This window comes from Telmatherina bonti, assembly GCF_933228915.1.
Source record: "Telmatherina bonti genome assembly, chromosome: 11".
NCBI classification, from domain to species: Eukaryota; Metazoa; Chordata; class Actinopteri; order Atheriniformes; family Telmatherinidae; genus Telmatherina; species Telmatherina bonti.
The window spans coordinates 16,233,389-16,256,056 of NC_136629.1; the positions used below are offsets into that span (position 1 = coordinate 16,233,389).

Here is a 22,668-nt window from a genome sequence, read left to right on the forward strand (position 1 = left end):
CGGCACTATAGCGATAGCCTTAAGGGGCGAAGCCCATACAAAATAGAACTTCACTTCAGCTTTTCAGAAACTTTTGGGTGACGCCATGGAGGCTCTGTCCACCTTTTATACAGTCTATGGGTTATACCTACTCAGCAGAATTAGTACAAGTACTTGTTAGCCAGTTGATTGTTTTTTAAGCTAGTTTTAGTGGCTGTAAATAGGTTATACCTGTTACAAATGATGATTGTTGTAGATTCTGTATGCTAATTATTTGTTATTGAACCTACACATTTAAATGCTAATTTCTGTTCTGACAGCCAATATTTGTAAATGTTCTTGTGTCCTAATGTCCTAATTTTCACATTGAGAAAAAAAATCTATGGAATGTCATTTCTTTGCGTTTCCCCTATTTCCTTGGAACAACAATAATTTAATACACTATTTTTAACAAATGGTTGAGATAACAGTTAATTAGTAACAGCCTTGAAGCAGATGAGCAACAGAAGCTGAAGACCTGGTCTCATGAGTGTCCCATTTCAACTCCACGTTCAGACAGCAGGGTTAGAAATAGCTGGAAGACATGAAAACATGGATCCGTCCTGCTTTGGATCAATAGTTAAAGCTGCTCATGGTGTAATGGTGTGGGGAATATTTTCGTCACAGCCTAGCTAAGTATTACTGCTGAACATGTCCATCCTTTCATTAGCACAGAGTAGCATTCTTCTAATGGAAACTTCCAGCAGGATGATGCACCATGTCACAAAGCTCAAATCATCTTCAACTGCTTTCTTCAATGTTACAGTGAGTTCACTGTACTCAGATTGACCTCCACAGTTCTCTAGTCTCTGTCCAATAGAGCATCTTCAGAATGTTGAGGAACACCAGATTCTCATCATGGATGTGCAGCCGACATATCTGCAGCAGCTGTTTGATGTTTCATGTCACTATGGAGCAAAATCTCTGAGAAATATCTGACACCAACACTGAAGTTTTGAAGGAAAAAGGCTCCCACCAATTGCCAGCAAGGTAGACCCTATTAAGTAGCCAGTGAGTATATTTAGTTCTTTTTATGACGAGTCCTTCAAAGGAGAAAACTGGGGCTGCTGGGTGTAAGTGTGTCATCTAGACAGCATGACTGCACATGACTCAAAATGTGTCTGCCTACAGACCATATGACCATACCATATATACACTTTCAATAGACATGTTTGTTTCCAACATGCTTCAGAGAAAATGGATTCCACTTTTGTATTAATAACAAGTGTCATCTTTATAACCCACACACTAGAGTGCATTATGGTAATCAACATGAAATACACTCTTATAAATGTCAGCTGCCTCTCCCAGTGACCACTTATACTGTACCAAATCAAGAAATGTGAAGGTAGTGAGTTAAAGTGTCTTCCAACCGCTCCTCTGTGTCAAATACTTTAACTGTAAAGACTTTTTACTTTTAAGGCAAAAAAAAAAAAAAAAGTTTTAAAAAAATCTATCCATCCAGACCAAATTAATCGATACAATTGACACTTTTTTAATGAATCCTTTCAAAAATCCCCACTACATACATTACAGAAACCTGGGCAGACATTGTTTTGCAGGCATTGCAGTCTGAGGTGGTAATGAAGTGGGCTGATGTTAAAAGTTAAGCAAACCATTACATCTATGTTACCTTTCGTCAGTACGAGAGCAGAAAGCGTCCTCTGGTTAAGGCAGGCTTATTAGTTGTAAAGCAGAGTAGAGTTAAATCATGTATGATTGAAATTTTGAAAATGCAGAAATAAAAAGAAAGCTACATACAATGCTGCACCCAGCAAGGGGCGCTCATGCTCCAGATATTTATACAACTCATATTACAGACTCACAGCTCAAAAAGAATAAATGGATGCAATACCATTCATAATGACAAAATAAAGAAAAACAAAGCATTTATCTGAATATTTTTTCATTAGTATGCTTTGCAGTTTATTTCTTCTAACCTGGTAATCATATTTGACCCATTATGAGCATGAAGGCCTGAGCTTCCAGGAATTAACAGAGCACAAGTTAATTTCACGTTAAAGCCCAATGCCCAATGCCAAGTTAAAGCCCCCAAGGAAGCGTCTTTACACAGTAAACACATTTATTGAAAGGAGAGGAGCATCAGTGGGAGAATGCATCGGTGGATGTGGCACTTAGGTCCTGGATCCTGAGGGTGGACCTTCACATGACATCAGCAAGCAAAACTGTCTGAGAAACAAGGCTGTTCATGCTGCTGCAGTTCTCTGCTGCTCAGAAGATGGTTATACAACACAGGCTGGGACAGCGAGCAGGAGCACCTCTCACATTAAAGCTTTAATTAATTATATATCTAACAAATTAATAGTAAAAGTTGGCACCTTTGATTAATATCTTTGAAAAATGTTAGAAAAGGCAAATAAAAATGAATAAAACAGAAAGGAACTGATTTTTCTTATGTTCAGCTTGCAAGAAAATAATAAATAATAACAGACTGCAATGATTTACAAATCTTATAAACCAAAGTTATATTCTGAAACTGAGACATTTGACCATTTCATGGAAAATAATAGCTTATTATGAATTTTACAGCAACAACACATCTAAACAAACGTTGGAATAGGGCCAACAGAAAGCTGGATAACTAATTAATACAAAAAGCCTAGATTGTTGCAAATCAGACCAAAATGGGAAAACATTCCTCTCCTAAAACTCCTGCAACTAGTTTCCTCCCTTTGCAGACATTTACAGATGGTTAACAGCAGCATTTACACAATGCTAAACATCACCCTGTTACAATGTTTGTCAGGTGTGTCTCTACAATCAAATTCGAAATGAGCTAATATTTTCCGTTAAAAAGGTAAAACGTCTCAAGTTCAACATCTGACATATATTGTTTATTTTCTATTGGGAATAAAAAGCAGGTTAATTATATTTGCAAATCATCTCATTCTGATATTTATATTTTACGCAGCACCTCATCTTTTTCAGAAATGGGGTTAGAAGTAGTGATTAATGACATTGAATTTTGACTATAAAAATATGGCATGTTTAGTTTTTTTTATGTAACATGTTAGCAATGATATCTAGAATGTAGCTATAAAAAATATATAACACAACAGCCAAAAGTAAAGCTTACAGGGGATAAAGATCTACATTTAAGTCAAGTATCAGTCTTAGATTATGCTAACTTTAACTTCATTATGTATTTAAATTTAACATTGTTAAGAATACATAACATTTCATATGTTGCATTGTTCTTTTTGTCTTTGGAAAACATAATTTAGAATATATTCATCAAATAAATTAAACATAATTTCAATCAAGTGTATGAAGAACTTAGATGCTAACGGTATCAGGCTGTGTCCAAATGTCCACACTATTCCCTACAGTGGTAATGCCATTTTCTAGAGGTGCCCAAATTTCCAGAAAGGAAAAAAGTAGTGTACTCAAAATGACCCACAATGCATCTTGAAAAGTAGAGAGCATTGATGGTCTCCTGACGGGTCAATATAGAGTGACACAAAAGTCAAACCAGGTTAAAAAGTACCTAGTCAATTCATTTTGTACTCTTGTTTATTAAAGAGATATGCAACAAAAAAAGATACAATATAATAAAATAAAATATTTTCACAGAAGTTTGGATTGGATTTGGAATGACGGGTTGTGGTTGTTGTGGTGACAGTCAGTAATCACGCGATCTGCGACCATGAAAAATACAAACCCAGCTTCATGTCTGAATCGCTGACATATTGAGTTCAGTATGTATTGTGCTATATAGTGTAGCCTATGTAGTAAATGAGGGGTTTTGAAACTGGTGTGGACATTCGAACACAGCCTGTCAGTCAGCATTAGCTAACTGAATCATGCTAGCTAAAGGCCACTGGATGTATATAAATAGTGGAAACAACTCCGTTCTTATGAACTACTGTCTGTAATGAATTCTAATCCAGTGATGTGTATACACTGAACAAATACATTTTAAAATAGTCAATTATTAGTAGTTGGCACAGCCAGCTAATCCCATTTAGCACAAATCTGGGTTCTTTTTCATATTCCCTAAATGTTGTCGTTTAGGAAGTGCAAAGCGATCCTTTTTGAAAAAGATTTGGCGACACAATGAGCTGTGAGTTCTGAGATTTTCTACTGTGCTTGTGCCTAATAGAAGTGTGCATTATCTGTGCTTCAATTAGCCATTTCTACGACCGGGAGAGTGTTTGACAACATGGGAATGTGCATTGTACTTAGAAAATGAAGCAGCACTGACTGTGCTTTATGTTGTGCATAACATATACAGTATTGGGTCATTTTAAGCCCCTGACTTTGATGAGCATGTGCATTTTCTTCTTTGGACATGGATATAAATCAGAAAATGAGTGAGAGTTTCATTTCTATTATGAGATCCCTCTTCTCTATTCAAACGTTCTTAAAGGTGATAAAATCATAGATGTTATTGCAGGATAACTAAAATTAAATAAAAGGTAATTTATAAGCTGTAAAAATATTAGCACTGACAGCATGATCTCTTGTTCGGAGATACAGAAATACAGATTTTAAAAATGGATATAAACCACTTCAGTTTCTCATGAAGACCTCAGCAGCATTTAAACATAAAGAATATTTTGGCATACCACACTATAAAATATTAAAGTTTATATACGAGAAAAATAACAGATAAAAAAAGCTAATTTAAACATGAAAATAATAAATTTCTAGGTCCACAATCTGTCATTTAAACAGTATCTTTACCTGCTATCTCATCTAAAGTGTGTTTCTTTCTGCAGATTCTCAGATGGTACATAAGTGAGGACTATGAGCTAAAACTTTTTTTTTTTAACAAAATAATAATGATGACAAGAAAGTAAAACTGGGCCATTGGGTCTAAAAGTATACTGAGGGGCAGAGTGTCATTTATGAAAGACTCAATGTTATATTCTTTTTTTATGATGATTTTTTTATGATGAAAGTTTTAGAATATAAATGAACAAATTAGGAATTTATCTTTATCTTTCTTTCATAGAACATGGAAATAAAATAACTTTTTAAAATGTAGAATATCTCTTAAACCTGAAATGTAATTTAGAATTTTCATTTTTCACATGAATTTTTTTAAATGACATCATACAGCGACATTGTACAGAAAAAAAAGATTAAAAATGGTTATAAAAGAAGGTACTTTTGAGGCAAAAGTCTATTAGAAGAAGAGCACAGACTGGGCTTTGAGCTCCTTTGGTAGAAAACCGGATCCCCAACCTCAGCATTGAACAGCAGGAGAGTTATGGCCTCAAGAGCCTCACAGCTTAAAACAAGCTCTTATTTAGTTCCTTTCAGTCTTATATGTCTCAACTGCCTCACTTTTCTTTTGCCTGTTGTTTCCCTTCAATTCAGGTTTGGTTTGTAGTTGGCTGCTCAATGATCTTGGGTTTGATGGATCACGTGATCAGACAGCAGTTGATGCAGCGGGGTCCCAGTCTTCTCTTCAAAGATCCCTTCTTTCTCTTTGGAGCCAAGATGGCGATGATGGCCTCATCAAACACTGTCTTCAGGCCTTTCTGGGTCAACGCTGAACATTCCACATAACAACAAGCACCAATCTGATGAGAAAACAGACAGGACAGATAATCAGCTGCAAGACGTCCCATGGCATCCCTAGTGTTGGGACAGAGAATGAAAGATGACTTTTCAGTTTCGGGTACCTACAGACTGGAACTCTCAGCAAAGGACAATTGAACTTAAACATCTTATAACTTAATCCCAGTTTGATGCTATTCTGAAGGACCTGGAAATGAAGCCTTTAACCTGCTGTTTTTAATCTTTCATACTGCTTTTTATTGTTTTAGTTGTCTTGGGTGTGTTTTGATTTTGTCTCTTGGCCAGGAGGTTGATGACTGGTGGGAGAGCACTGCTAGCTAGGCCAGATGGTTCAGATCAACAAAAAATGGCCAGTTGTTGTACCCTAAAGGTACAGTAACAAACTTGACTCTTTTTTTTTTTTTCCATTTAAAAAAAAAAAAAAAAAAAAAGAAAAAACAAAAATCTAAATTTGCTTTCCTAAATACGTATCTTCTGAACTCTAATCACAACCAAAGGAAAGTGTTCTCGTAGCGTAAAATGACTTCTCCATGAATACATAGGTGGCGGCGCACCCAACAGAAGACTCCCATGTTGTATTACCATCTCTGAATATGGTAGCCAAAAGGGGGAAAACTTAACATCCATATCCATTTTTGGGGTGAATCACAGTATGTTGCCAGAAAGAAAAAAAAAGAAGGAGGGGGGGGTTCCTTAGTTGGACCAGGTGGTGAAGGATGAAGACATTCTCTCACCACTGATTTCTGGTATCTGTACACTTTTTGCTATAATTATCAGATTAGTTGTTGAGCTGTTGGGGAAAAATTGAATTTGAGAGATCAGTGAGACTACACAACTGTAGGGCTGCACATCCCAGCAGTGCGTGGTGGAATAGTGGTTAGCACTGTGGCCTCATAGCAAGAAGGTCATTGTTTTAATCCTTGGCTGGGGGGAGGTTTAAACAGTGGCCTTTCAGTGTGGAGTTTGCATGTTCTTCCAGTGTATGTGTGCATTCTTTCTGGGTACTCCGGCTTCCTCCCGCAAGACATGCATGTTGGGTTAATTGGTTACTTTAAATTGTCCCTAGGAGAGAGTGTGAGTGTGAATGGTTGTTTTTCTCTCTGTGTTGGCCTTGTGATGGACTTGCGGCCTGTCCAGGGTGTACCCTGCTTCTGGCCCAATAATTGCTGGGATAGGCTCCAGCTTCCTGCGACCCTGAATTTGGACAAAGTGGTTAAGAGAATGAATGAACTCTTATTTAGGCTAATTGCTGCTTCAGAATACTTGACAAATCCACAAAACAAGAAATCCGCCTTAATCTGAGCTCACGTTGCCAAAACTGTAGGGATCTTAGCTTGTAAATTCTGCACTTTGTGATTTTTTTTAAACAACTGACTTTGATTCCCACTCTCGGCCTGACAGCTGTGATTAATTACAGACTACTTTTGGTCCTTCAGCCTCGAACTCTGCTGGACATCTACGCTGACCAAGAAAGTATTTCTGGACTCATTTTAAGGCAAAGAATGCAAAGAGGTCTGATTCCAAGCATTTCACTGAAGACATTAATTCACACAGAGACATTCCTGGGTCGATTCAACACACAGGAATCTAATTGGGTCCAACAGCTTGGACTGAGTGAAAAATAGATGCTTCGACCACACCAGCTGCATCACATTGTTCCGGCATACAAACCTCCTTCGCCAGTTTCTGCCCTTGCTCAGTGGTGATGGGCTTCTCCTTCATGTCATTCAGTTTGGCAATTGTCTTGGGGTCATCGCGAAGATCGATCTGAAAAAGATAAGACACACTTCTTTCAGCTACGTCAGCATAACTGTTAAACTAACATGGACTGAGCTGATAGTTTTAACTTGACTTCTCTGCACAAATCAGGTGGTTTTCTTTGCTGTAAGAAGCAGTTGAGCTGTGTTGACCCACACTTCCTTCTCCTCTGTAAAGTAATTTCACAACTAACCACAAGGTTCTTCACTACCTTTTACACTTTACAGCGCTCCCCATCCCCTTTACCAGAAATGATAACCAGACAAAATGAATGCTTCCATTCGCTGCAACCAGTCCGCAACCTTCATTAAACCCCATCTTTATTTGTGACCGTCTTGGAGCTTGTGCGCAGATCTGAATTCAGCCACAGAGCAGTGAGTGAGTTACGACAGGAACTGATAAAAGAGCAGCAAACATCAGCAGACACAAGATAAATCAGACACCCACTTCATCCTCATCATCACTGCTGGGCCTTGGCTGCCCTGGCATTTGGTTGCCAGGAAACACAGACCCAAAAATAAATAAATAAAAATCACTCACATGTCTGAACAGTTTGTAAAGGGCATGCAGTGTTAGAAAATGGGTTTTAAGCCGAAAGCTAATCCAGAGGACTGATGTATGTACTCATAAATCATCGTGCATTTTGAGATGCGCCTGGTGAAACATTAAACAAGTTCAGGTACAACTTCAGGGATCGACTGGGGTTCGCATACTATATGTGGGTTCTCTCCAGGTAGGTGTCCTGCCACAGTCCTGAAACATGTGGGTTAGGTGAATACTTTTTATTGTGACTGTTTTTTCTGTTTCTGTGTTTTTGTCGTGATGGACTGATAACCTCTCTAAGGCAGTGATTCTTACTTAGGAAGCCACCTAATGCAGTTTAACAAGCTTTTAGCTTTTGGTTTGGTTATTGACTGTAAATGAATACAAGTAAAATCAGTTAAACCAGGACCAAGTTAATGTTTGAATGGGCCACAAACCAGTTTGTACTAGGAAAATTAGAACCCCTTCTTTCAGGTGTATACCTTGTTTCTTACCTACTAGCTGCTAAATGATTGATATTATGATGGTACAAAGAAACAGCTGGTATACCCTCAACAGTGGAGTTTGTACCCTTTAAAGACCAGTACTGTACCGGTGGGAACTGGAGGTGAGTACTGGCAATCTGCGTACTGGCTCCGCTGCGGAAACAATATATTGCAATATATGAAATACTAGAGGCAAGACAATATATTGCAATTTTCTTACTACTATGTAATGGTAAGAAAACCGTCACGGCACTTTAAGCACTCAAAGCTGGTACATACTTAACATCAACTTACTGAAACAAAACAGAAGGATCTACATTTCACTCCAGAGATAATAAAACTCTTGGTTTTTATGTACAGGAGGAATAAAGACGTTAAAATCTGTCCTATCAGTAAAGATATGAAATAGTTCTATAAAGTAAATCATTCAAATCATTAAAAAAATTGTTTGGTGCAAAATCAAATCATAAGATCTTCACTGGTGTAAATGTAAGAAGATTTGTAAACTTTAACCACTTACATGTTAACGAGTAAAAAAACTTGTAAAAAAAAATTAAAGTGCTTAGGATTCTTGATGTAAATATGAACAAAACAAGTTTAATTGCAACATAAAAATGGACCACCACTGTTAATATTTGTACATACAGCTAATTATTTAAAAAAGCAATAAAGAATATGGCTGCTCGATTATGGTAAAAATAAGACATGGCAGAGACACAAAAGTTGGGAAAAGGACAAAAGAAGAAAGACTGGAAAGAGAATTGGTTCCGATCAAAAGCAGCTGGAGGAACATTTGACAGCTATTTAGCTAAACTAGCAACAGGTTAGGAGCTTGTCTGGACAAAGAGCATTTCAGAGAAGCAGAGCCTCTAAAGATGGCGGAGGTTTGTAAATCTGAGACAAACAAGACACGACAGAGCAGACTCTACTTCTTAATTCTGTTGTGGAAACTGCGATCAGCTTTGCAGCCGTTTGTTGGAAAATGGCATCAACTTGCTAAACATAAGGGGCCGGTTTTCACACCAAATACACAACACAGTGAGGCGACAACAGAGTGTGTTCAATGAACGGCTCATTCAGATTCACTGCAACAGAGAACATCATCAACACGTCATTCCTGCCAGCAAAAGCAGCCATCGGGTTAGTGGTCGTCTGTTTCTTACTTAGAACAAGCTTCATTACAACAAAAATTACTTTTATTACAAAGAAAGTTGGAGTTATAGTCTTACTGCTGTGTATTCAAAACTTTGAATTCCCTAAAATGGAACACAATCAATACTTTACATAATTTAGGTATCATAATATTTAGGGATGGGAAAATCAAATAAAAAAAAAAAAAATCGAATATCAGGATTTTTGCTTTACAATTTTAAAATTGATTTTCTTTCCAGATAAATAAAACTAATCCATTATAAACCTTGCCATTTTTTTGTTGTTTTTATTGATCTTTTGACTTGTCTTCTTGGACATTATGGCAGCAGAATGATGATCTAGCTGCTGTGTCATTTTTTCCTAATTAAAATCAAGAAAAATGATGAGCAAAAAAAAGTTTCGTACATTTTATTTATTTTTAATCTACAAAAATCAGCAATATCGAAGAATTGTGAGAATCGCAATTTAAATTGAATTGGCACCCAAAAAACTGGAATTGAATCAAATCGGAACAAAAGCATGTCATCACAGCCCTAATAATATTTAATTTCCACCCAAACCAGTTGAAGCAGACTAACCTTCCTGCTGGTTCTGGACACGTTCCCTTCTGTTAAATGGAGCTTTTCTCACCCGCTGTCTTTAGCATGCTCATGATGGAGGATTAAATCGAAGAGTCGATGCGATCTCTTGGTTTGCTTAGCCCAACAAATTTTTCCGATGAATTGGCTTGAAATGAACAAAATTACTATGACTGCAGATCATACAATGGATTTATTTTAACTGGATTTTAAGTGAATTACAATAAATATGATTACATTATAATGAGATGGGACAGTATCTTTAAAAGGACTTTAAGATGACGTTGGTGCAGGAGATAACAAAGCTGAATCTGACTGTGCAAGGCTTAAGGCATAAGGTGTCACCAACAGAAAGACCCGGAAGCGTGCGCTCCAGGGAAGAGGTTGTTAACATAATTACCAGCAGAAACGAGTGTCACTGCAGTGCAACTAGAAACAGAGGAGTATCAAAAACTTTACGCAGAGAAAATTCTAGAGAACTAACCTGGGTGCCAATGAGCAGGTAGGGGACACTGGGGGCATACTCCTGCAGCTCAGGGACCCATTCCTCACGCACATTCTGGAAACTGGCCGGATTGACCACAGAGAAGCAGATGAGGAAGACATCGGTCATCGGGTAGGACAAAGGCCTCAGGCGGTCGTAGTCCTCCTGGGAGAAGCCAGAACAGTAATGTTAAGATTCCAGATCAGAGAGCAGACATGATTCATTTCCGTTTCATAACATCGGAGGAATTATTATTCATTAAATATTAAAGTGTGGACAAAATGAGCTTTGAATAGAGAGACACTTCTGCTCTGCTCTGGAGAGCTCCGTCTGAGCCAAGGTGTTCCTTGGCTGTTTCAGATGAATCAGATCATCATAGGATGTACATGCATTAAAAAAAGAAGAAGATGACGATTCTGTGAGAATTTCCTTTCTGACTTTGTCTTTTAGGATTATTTCACATTTGCAGTTGTTTAATTGGGGCTGAGCACAAGACAGTGCCACAAGGCTCTGACTACCTCACACAGTCATCTCTGATATTTACGGGGTAAAAATGTGTAATTCAGAGATGACAGGCTGCCTTTTGTGTGTTGGATCCATAGACTGTATAAAAAGAGATGGACAGAGCCTCCGTGACGTCACCCATAGGTTTTTGAAGAGCTGAATTGAACCTTGGTGGGCGGTTCCTACCATCGCCATCTTGGCAGCGTCATGCGCGTCGTCTCGCCCGGAAAATACAAATATGGGCAAAGAGGTGGAGCTGAAAGGGGGACTGTGAGCGTCATGGTGGATGATTGACATTGAGCGAACTCCGAGCTTTCTGTAGCTAAGAGCTAACCAAGCTAACTTGGCGCTAACAGGAGCTAACCAGCTAACGGAGGTGAGCTAAAGCTAAGACACGTTGCTAACCGTCTTAAGTTGTTCTACTTTCTTCTTACTTGTCGCGGGAGATCGGGTACCTGTCAATCAAAAGGACACGCCCCTAAATATGCCGAACTTCGAGATTAAATTACTTTTAAACGGGTGAGTTAGAAAAGAATTCACTCCCCTCACGGTTGTCATGAAAGTGAACCTGACCTATAAACCGAAAATGGATTTTAGAACCAGACTGTAAACATGTTTATTTCTGCCTTGAAGTTGGCCTTTTTAACATGGGAGTCTATGGGGATTTGCTCTGTTTTGGAGCCAGCTCCTAGTGGATGTAGGGGGAACTGCAGTTTTATACACTTCCGCATAGGCTTCACTTTTAACCACCGGAGGTTGCCGCTTGGTTGGATCACGCTCTCCCTATACCCCCCTCTCAAAGATAAACCCTTTGACAGTGTCTGACTTGCATGTTTATGAATATTCATGACCTATCTAATATCTTCAGCTGATGGCACATGGCCTTTCTACAACTGGCATGAAGAAACAGAATCGATGCATCTCCAGTAATTAGACATGACTCAACAAGACAGATTGTGTCGTGCTCACTGTATTCTATTGAAAATCTTCTTCCAGCCTAAAAATAAATCAAAGCAAACTGGATACAGTGACTGACTGTGCTAGGGATGACAGTTTTTCATTTTGATGACTTTGGTGAGTCCGATTCTGACCCAAACTACGAGACTTTCTTACACATTATTTGAACAAGCTTTAAAAATATGCAAAATGATAGAAATTTCTGAAAGAAGCTGTTAGATCAGCCATGTAGAGGAGTCAACTCTATGTAATAAGATAAAGATACACCGGCTTTACATTGCAATGCATGTGCATAATCAGAAGATGAGTCAACTACACGTCACTGGAATGCGTCACTGAGCACAGAAAAGTCCTCACAGGATTTGTTCCTGCAGAACTTTCAAAGACTTCTGAAAGTGTCCCATGTAGTGATGTTTAAGATTTACATTTACATTACATCCAGTCGCTAAAATAAAACACAGTTTACAGTTTTGCTTAAAATTGTTCCATATAAATATCAACTCAATGGTCAATTTATTAGGTACACCTGTTCAATTGCTTGTCAATTAAAAAAAAAAATCAGCCAATCACATGGCCGCATTTCGTCACATAGGCACGGTCAAGGCAACTTGCTGAAGCTCAAACTGAGCATCAAAATGAGGAAGAAAGAGGATTTACATGACTTTAAATGTAGCATGATTATTGGCCCGAGTATTTGAGAAACTGCTGATCTACTGGGATTTTTCCACACAACCATCTCTGGAGTTTACAGAGAATGATCTAAAAAGAGAAAATATCCAGTCAGCAGTTGTCTGGACCAAAATGCCATGATGATGTCAGAAGATAATGGGCAGACTGGTTGGAGATGATAGAAAGATAACAGGAAGTTAAATAAGAACTGGTCCCAACCAAGATACGGAGACAAGCATATCTGAGCAAAACATATCCAACCTCAAAGCAGATGGTCTACAGCAGCAGATAACCACACCAGGTGCCACTCCTGTCAGCTAAGAACAGGAAACTGAGGCTACAACTCACACAGACTCACCAGAACTCGACAATAGAAGTTTGAGAATCATTGCCTGGTCTGATGAGTATTGATTTCAGCTCCACATTAAGATGGTAGGATCAGAATTTGGTGGAAATATCATGACTGCATTGATCCATCCTGCACACTTTGGGCTGCTAAATACCAGTGTGGCGTTGTTTAAAACATCACAGCCTACCTGAGTACTGTTGTTCACCATGTTTTACCCCTTTATGACCACAGTGTAGCATCTTCTGATGGAAACTTCCATCAGGATGATGCAACATGGCACAAAGCTCACATCATCTCCATGATGATGAGTTCACTGTCCTCCAACGGCCTCCACAGTCACCGGATCTCAGTCCAACAGAGCAGCTTTGGGATGTGGTGGAACAGGAGATTCTCATCATGGATGTGCAGCAACTGTGTGATGCTTCATGTCAATATGGAGCAAAATCCCATAGAAATGTTTCCATCACTTTGTTGAATCTATGTCACAAAGAATGAAGGAAGTTCTGAAGGAAAAAAGGGGGTCCGACATGTTCCTAGCAGACATTTTATGATCATATATCTCCTTTAAACGCTCAATTTAACTAGGTTGGGAAAAAAAATGTTTGGACAAAAGCAATGCTGTTCGTCCATTACTGTCAGGTAAGGATCCTTCCTGTGATTGACACCTTACACTTCCCGTCCTGATGGTATATGAAGACCATCTGGTGCCTCAAATAGTAGGGAAGATTCACATCAGTTTATGTGTTGTAATGACTAATGTGCTCCAGCATGAAGAACTCATCATGAAATGATCCAACGATGCGCTTGTCAGCTGTCACATTGTGCTCCTTTATGTAGTTTAAACTAGAAAATTTAACGCATGACATTTGGCAGCATAACATCTCAAAATGGGACTTTCAAGAAGACTGAAACCAGTTAACCCCAGTGTTGCCGTCTGGTTTATCTCAGATTACACTTCACTTCCTGAGATCAGGGAGTTTTGAAGAAATGACCATTTAGAATTTCAGTGAACACCTCATGTAAAATCTCATTTCCCTGCATTATGAGAACTGTAAGACCTGGTGCAACTTAAACTGCAGCCATAACAAGGAATTGAGTCAGCTTACTGCCTCCGCTGTGACTGTTCGTCTTTGTTTACGTCACCGTCTCATGGGGACATCCGCCATCTGAAAGTGGAACTCTGAGTCACATTAGAGACTCTTTATTAAATCTCAGGGTGAAGAGTTCATTCAGGGCAATGCTGCAAATCAATGTACAAGACTGTCTAGAAGCAAAATTGGATTTTTGGCATTTTTATGTCTTATGTCAACATGATGAAGCATCACGACTTGTCAGGTGTTCAATGGACAGAATTTGCCAAAACAGAAAACATTCCTGTCTGGTCATGTTCAGTCTTTAATAAGTACTCATATGATCTTATAGAAGAAAATGTTCATTATAAAAGCTCTAAAGTCATATCGGTATTATCATTGATTTAGAAAATGATCACCATGGACACGTAGATGGTCTCTGAAAGCTGGGAGGGTTTCCCACTCATGTCGAAGAACCAACTACAGTTGTCTGGATTCAGACTGGCGCCTCATGTGATCCCCGTCAGAATCTCTGGTGATGATGATAAAAGCAATGTTATCTTGCTTTTATTGACATGCAAAATAGCCGCTTGGAGACAAAGATAGTACATCCAAACACTGCAGAGCATCCGGTTAGCGGTAGCTCAACTGAAGAGCTGAGTCTGGGGAAAATACAATTGCTTTTATGATCTTTTCTTCTGTCAACATTCAGCTGAAAGGTGCTTTAAACATACCTTGTACAAGGGTCTGAAACGTTCCTAATAACCAAAAAGTTAAGGGTGAAAAAAGCAACAAGAAACAGCTGTTTTTCAAGAACTTCAGTGCTCTATAATTTGTTAAAAACACTCAGCTAAGTCAAGAAAACTCATGTCTATCGTTACTTTAAACCCCTGAGACTTTTGCCTGCTTTTAGGACTCTAACTGAAAATGGCTTACCGATGGTTAAAAGATGTACATCTCAGAAAGCACACCATCTGAACACTTCTGGAGTCACAGACTCTGTTCTCACTGCAGTTAACCAAAACCACCATTTCTGCTCAGACGTGACCTATATCAGCTCTTTTTGTAATAGTCAAACCAACACAAATCTGACTTTTTAAATCTGACCCAGGTCACTTTCTTTTCTGGTGCTAAATCAGATCCATATTCGATCTCTTTTGAAGCAACTTCAGCCTTAAGGGTCATGTCACATTTCATCCAACTTTTACATCTCTGGAGTGAGACAGACGCCGGATTTTGATTCCATATGCGTTGAGGTATACCCAAAAATATTGTATGTATCAAATTCAAACGAATATCAGCCACCCTTTGTATTGGCATAGTCTGTAAAAATCTAGTATTCATTAGTTTAAGTATGTTTCCTGTACCATTAGTTAAGGTTTATTTCACATTGTAAGGTTCTGTGCTGATTAAACTGATGTGGGAAATTCAGTCGCTCTGGAACATTACTCATGCTGATCAGTGTAGATAGATATGTCAGTATAACCTCATATTTCCTGTTAGACTCTGCTGCACCGTCATTCAGCTGATTTCACTCCAACAACACACTGGCTATTTGTATTCACTTACTCTTATGTACCTTTCATCGTCTCCATGCACATTATCTGCCTTGAATGTCTGTCAAGCACACAGTGCATCGACATTATGTGTTTATGACCTTTACTTGCACATGAATCCTCTGAACTGTGAACACTGTGTGAGACGCGCAGCAGTTTACTGTAAACTGGCCTGTTTGGAGCTTGTCTGAATCTAGTCTGCACTGTTCTCTCTGAACATCAATGATGCATAACTGAAGACAGTAAATGCACCACAGCAGATATCCCCCTCATCGGCCACTTTATCAAGTTAAATTCCTTGTTAACACAAATATCTAATCACCCAATCATGTGGCAGCAACTCATTACATTTAGTTATGTAGACGTGGTGAAGATGACTTTCTGGAGTTCAAACTGAGCATCAGAGTCAGGAAGAAACATGGCATGGTTGCTGATACCAGAAACTATTTTTACACACACAGAAAATTCTCCAGAATAGTGAAAATATCCAATTTAAGGCAGCAGTTTGGTAGAAAAAGCCTCGTTGAAGTCAGAGCAGAATGGACAGACTGGCTGGAGATGCCAGGAAGGCAACAGAAACTCTGATTCCTACCACTGTATGCAGAACAGCATCTCTGAACACACAACATGTCTAACCTTGAAGCAGATGGTCTGCAGCAGCAGATAACCACACCACGTGCCACTCCTGTTAGCTAAGAACAAGAAACTGAGGCTAAAATTCACACAGAACTGGACAACAGAAGACTGAAAAACAGTGGGATGTGGTGCACCGGGAGATTCTCATAATGGGATGTGCAGCTGACAAAACACTTTGCTAAATCTATGACACCAAACAAGTGACCCGGTACCAGCCACACAGACCTAATAACTTGGCTGATGACTGTGGAGAATCTGTACTTCTCAGACTTATTTATTTATTCAGCGCCTTTGGATGAAACTTTCCACCACCAGTAATAAGTTACACGGTTTTATTAGTGCAGTTCAACAGTTCACGTGGACGTCACTGACAGTCTGCATGACTCGCTTTCCAAAGTAGTCTGCATACAGTAAATATTATGATCTGTGGAAAGGGGGACAAGATACATGGCTGTGTGTGTGTGTGTGTGATGTACTATAAACACCAACTTCTCTCCATACATGTCCGTACATTTCCACCAGAGCAAGACTCAGTCGGCTGCAGAGTTCTGCTGTGATCTGATGACTCAGTGACATACGAGTACTATGATATCAGTAAGTCATTCCCTCTTCCTCCCCCTCTTCCTCCCCCTCCTCTCCTACATGCCTCTACCCTTCTCTCCTCTCTGTCTTTCCTGCTTCCTTCTCCGATCACCTCCTCGGGGCTCTGAGTGGGAGACGCCTGTGCTAACACGGCTGCTGGGGGAAAACACGAGTCCAGACAGACGCTTCTCCTCAGATCTGAAAATCTGCACATTTACATGAACTCGACTCAACCTCAGAAATAAATAAAAGAGAAAAAGCAATGCCTCACCCTTTTTTATTGGCTTTTTAATGGTGATTAATGATGATTAATAACGTCTCAGTGTATATTACCTGCCAGACTCCGTTCATATTCAGTTTGATGTTGCTTTAATGGTTTTTAAAAGGCCTAGTTCTTGCCACAAGACACATTTGACATAAACTTAAGAGCTACTACTCTATTACACTTCTTTTAACTCTAAATATGACAACATTAAAACAGCTGCTCTGACTGGTGAGACGAGAAAAATTAGCTGGAGTTTGAGATTTGAGAAACATCTGAAGGGAAATCTGGACGTTTGATCCATAAATGTCAGTTTTCTCTTCATGGAAAATATTGCTCAGCCTGTGAAAACCGTTGTGCAATCTCCTCTGGGACTCTGGGGGAGCTTTGTAAAATCCCTGATGATGTCATTAGAGGTTATGTCAGATTTAGCATACATGTCTGAAGATGGAAATACTCCATTCCTCTTAAGATGAAAGAAAAAAAACAACATATCTATCTTGCTAGCCAAGATTTTTTGCTTGTTTGTTTCATTCAACACCCGATTTGCTCTGCAGCTCATTTGCAATCTGAAAAGCAAGATTAAAAACACACAAACAAGGCAGGCTGCAGCGTCCTGCTGCCAGATGCTCCCACTGGAAGTTCCAAATGTGTGCAAATGTGAAGCAGCAAACTACCAGCTGACAAGCGTTTTACTAGCATATGCTAAACAAACCAGGAACAGCATGCAGCTGCATAAATGCTCCTCTGGTTTTTGTTTTAAAATGGAGTTTGGTGTTGCAGAAGCAGCGTATGAGCTTTCCACACAGGAGAAAAACGGAAAGCTTTGATAACACACTCGGGAGTAGAGCTGGAAAACTGAATGCAGCATGAAGGAATGATCTAAGGATAATACAATCCCAACCGCACCATCTTTGACTGATACCATGTCTTCAACACTGGGTCAAATCTTCGTCTCTGCTGCTCTGACTTCAGTTTGGACACAAATTAAGTTAGAGGAACAGAGTTAAGAGTTTTTTTATTCAATTAATATGGGAAATATCTGCGACCTGCGTCCCAAATGTCAGGATATTACGTTTTTCTTCTCTTCATTAGATATTGCTGCACACAAGTGGAAAAGGACATCTTGGGCTCTTAAAAATTGATTTAATGACGCTACAATTTAACTTTATTTGACTTTGAAATGTTTGTTCGTGGTTTATTGTTTGTCATTTAGTTCGTGGTTATCTCATCTCACAGTTAGACATTTTGACAAGTTTTGTGGTGAGATTTTGTGGACAGGATAAATACCTTGCAGTCTCTGCTGGTTACCTAGCAACTGGCTGAGCGGGTTGCTTTTACAAGACAAAAATGTATCCTCAGTGGTTCAGGTAGGAGGACCTCAGCAACAGTTCCTCTTACTTTTTACTTAAAGACGGGTAGTGATGGAAAGTAACGAAGTACAAGTACTACATTACTGTACTTAGGTCCGTTTTCCAGGTATTTGCATCCTAAAACCCACAAGTCACATTGTGAGTTTTATTCTTTGTCTTTTAATAAATTATTAGATAATTGCTGAGAATGCTAAAGAATAGTCTGTCAAGTTAAATGGGCAATCTGATCGGAACTAAACCTATCAAAGTGTGTAGGTAATGACACTCCTCCAACTACAGCAGTGTGCATCTGCAGATTCTGGAGCATTGGGGCAATTCCTGATGGCCTCGGTGGCCTACTGACTGGTGAAAATCATGGTGCGTCAGGCTACATCGGTGAGGCCGTTTGGTCTGCTTGCCACGGATACTTGTACGCAGATAAAAACTCCTTGAGCTCATCAGATTTCTCTAATAATGGCAACTGGTAAAAATACCAGCAATTCCTGACGAATGATCAACAAGATCAGTCAAAGCAGAGATTCAGACGAACGGACTTGGAATGGACTTGGAATGACAACAGGAAAGCAGCAGCAAAGAGACCTTATGGAGAAAGGAAGACAATCAAAGAGGCGGGAAAATGGTGGAAAATATTGGACATTTTTTTAATCAGAAGCAGCAGGAGCGACCAGGGGCGTCGCACAAAGTTCTGGGTCCTATGCACAACTTGTCTTGGTGGGCCCCTCTGCTGACTTATTCATTGGTTCTCATTCATATTTTTGCTGTCCTGAACAATCTCACTTCCTTCAGAACAAGCTTCACTTTCAGTTTCTTCATTACATCTTCTCACTCTCTCAGCTGTAGGGAAGACGATCTTAACCTGGCCCCACGATGGCCTTTGGACCTGCCCAGGGTGGACTCCGCCTTTTGCCTGATGATTGCTGGGACAGGCTCCGGCTTTCCCCATGACTCTGCGCTATAGAAAATGAATGATCTTAACCTACTGATAGTGTAATATGTAACCTACTTCATGTAAGGCCTGCTGCTGTGTCTGGAATTGAGGTCCATGTGGTTCATCATGTTGATCTTCACTAATACTAATCATTTTTAGTGTTCCTGTCCGTTGATGTGAGTAGGAGAGAGAACTGGACTGGTGGATGATGGTTGTGTGTGAATGTTGGTTTATATAGAATAATGAGCTCTGCTGATTATGCAGCCTGTGTATGTGTGTGTGTGTGTGTGTGTGTGTGTGTGTGTGCATGCATGAGTTTGTGCTCTTGTGTGCAGCATATCTGTTGGGATGGCCTGGTATGACTCCCAGTTTGATGTTATGTCCCCATCTGGCTCCGAGTTAAGACCATTACACACCTACTTTACACACACATTATCTGAATAATTTACATGGCAATATTTTTTATTGAATCAATAAAGTCAATGTGAAAGATCACATTCGTGACAAAATGACGGTCAGCCATTTTATTTTTCAACCTCAGGTAGATTTTTCTTCATAGTCACACTGGACAGATGCACAACCAGTAGAAACTACTAGAAGTAGAAATAAAAAATAAAATAGAAGTCCTGCCATGTTCTACTGATGCTTTAGAACAGGTGTTTTCACCAACAGGCTCATCCACCCTGCAGTGGAGCTGAGCTGATTACATTCACCTGGTTTAGCGGCTGGTTGGAAAGAGCTTCCAGACAGAACTTCTACATCTACTTCTACTTTTGTCATGATTCCTGCTTTGTCCCTAACGAGCTGCATTCTTCCCCTCCCTGATTGTCCTCGCCTGTGCTGGTCTCTATGTAAACACTGCCCTGCATCTGCTCGGATTATCTGTCTTTTCCACAGCTTTCAAGCCTTGTTCACGTACCTGGCTCTGAGAGAAAACCTGGTTTGACCCTGCCTGTCCCCCGACCACCTGCTGCTGAACCCTGCCTGATTCTGACCTTCCCTCTTCCTCGGATTTCTTCTGCTTGCTCGTGTCTTTTGGTGTGTACCCTGGACTGATTTTGGACCTTGAGATTCTGGATTGTGGAGATCGTTTTCCCTGCTCTGGAGGACTACTCCGAGGCTGCCTATTTCCCATCTCCTGGTAAACATTCATTTCTCTCCAGTATTATCTCACCCCTGTTTTTGGTTCACCTCTGTTTTTTGTGTTCCAGACTTCCTAACAATCAGACTAAGCGAGACCACCTTCATAATAAACATGTTTGTTGGTGGAGTTTTGGGTTCTGGCTTCCTAAACCGTAACAACTTTATACACCTCTCTGCACAACTGTCTAATTAGAGAAGGTGTGTTCGTGTCACCAGAACCAGTTGCGAGGTATGCAGGTGTCACTTTGTTGCTGCTCATTCAATTAAACTTTCTATCACCATGACAGAACGTCTTTTCTTTTTATCTCTGCTTCTTCAAGCTCGCCGCTAGCTACTGAAACAGATCCTAAAACTGTTCTACAGGCGCCCAAAAGTCTGTCCTGAAGTACCCGTGGTCCATTTTCAGCTCCTGGACTAAACAATTAAACTTAACAAGTTCTCCTCTCTTTTCTACGGTTAGGGTACCCACTGCACACTTTTTCATTTCTTTTGGCAGTTTCAGCAAAACATCCTCGTCGCTTGATGCACAATCCATGTTTGTTTTTGCCACCTTTGTGATTTTTGCATCGCGCCGTGTGCTTAGACAAAAACATTGCCATTTCACCTGAATTGTTCAGTTTGTGTAGTTCATTTGTATTGGTCCTGGTGTGTAAAGGCCTTCAGTCTTTGTTGGATATACTTTTTCATAGATATCAATATAAATACTCCCCCCCCCTAATGTAAAAATCACATCATGTGTGCATGAGCTTCTACTGCCACATGAAATTAGAATAAAGATCTCAGACATATTTACTGGAGAAAAATGCTCATCAAATGTATCAATGAGTAAGTGAATGAATGAGATACATATAAATCTTGTTAATAAAATAAAATAATAAAAGTAATTATAAAATTTGCTTTTTTTTTTTTTTTTTTTTAAACTAAAAGAATATAATGCTTAATAACCTGCATTAGGCCAGTCAAACAGAACGCAACATCATGGTCAACACCAGCATCGCCGTCTTGACAAATACAGAAGTGTTATCTGTAATGTGGCTCCTTGTGGAATCTTCCAGAAACAGGTGGAGGGCACAAGTACCTGAACAGTAATACTCAAGACAAAGCTGTTTGGTCACGCAAGGACTAAATAGTATATTCTCAGCTTAAAACTAACCAAAAGCCAATTTATTCTCCATTACGTACCAAACAGGTACGTCCGTTTCAAGCATTGTCGTATGTTTCCGTCATCATACTCCACATTATAAAGTCATTCATCCATTAAAAGTCACTTCCACGTTCTGATGTCTGTTACACACGTTAGGTGGCGGTAATCCACTGTCAAAGATGTTTACACCGCCAACACACTCTCAGAGACTTTATTCAAAAGTTGTCATTATTTCTACAGTTGTTATCCTCATCTTCTAATTCTGTCCCTCTTCTACCTCTCTGGTTGTTCCTTTCGCTGGTCACATGTTAGATCTGCTGTTCATCACTTCTCCCAGGGATTCTGAGAGTATTTCTCCATGTGTGTGTGTGTGTGTGTGTGTGTGTGTGTGTGTGTGTGTGTGTGTGTGTGTGTGTGTCAATCTACTAGGTCTTTGAAACTGGACCAAATATGCATGTAAACACCACAAGAGACAGACGAAAGTGTCCATCAGTCTGTGTATCCATCCTCTGCTTCATGCAGAAATAAGCCTTAATACTCACATGATGACTAAATATGACAAAAACTAAACAATTTAATCATGAGACTTGATTAAAATCAGAATTAGCAGAATTAATATCAACAATGCACCACAAAAATCTGTAATAGTTTTGTTTGCATCTCCAAACTATTGCTTGATTACAATTCATGCATAAGAAAATGAGAGAGCATCATCTCCCCTTTGCAACCTGACCTCACAACTGATTGTGCTACGTTGAGCCACGGTGCAGCGTTTCACAGTAACCACTGAACATTTGGTTACCGTCTTCCACTCACAGATAAAGCCGAAAGTTTGAGTTGACAGCATGTTAACTACACGATTTACATCTCCTTAGGCGTTCCTGAAGGCTCTACAAGAGCTCGCTTGGCTGTCAATGTTTATAATGA

At 39.5% G+C, this 22,668-nt stretch overlaps 1 protein-coding gene across 1 annotated transcript in view; it reads right to left on the bottom strand.

Moving 5' to 3' along the window:
• Positions 1-1,506: 1,506 nt before the first annotated feature.
• The window catches only part of LOC306762531 (rho-related GTP-binding protein RhoQ), a 30,502-nt gene continuing 9,340 nt past the window's right edge, over positions 1,507-22,668 (bottom strand). The window contains exons 3-5 of the mRNA XM_079249047.1: positions 10,569-10,733; positions 7,240-7,335; positions 1,507-5,570 (exon numbers count right to left, since the gene is read on the bottom strand). Of these exons, the coding sequence (XP_079105173.1) occupies positions 5,409-5,570; positions 7,240-7,335; positions 10,569-10,733 (423 nt within the window). The 3' untranslated portion in view covers positions 1,507-5,408. The remainder of the gene's footprint in view (positions 5,571-7,239; positions 7,336-10,568; positions 10,734-22,668) is intronic.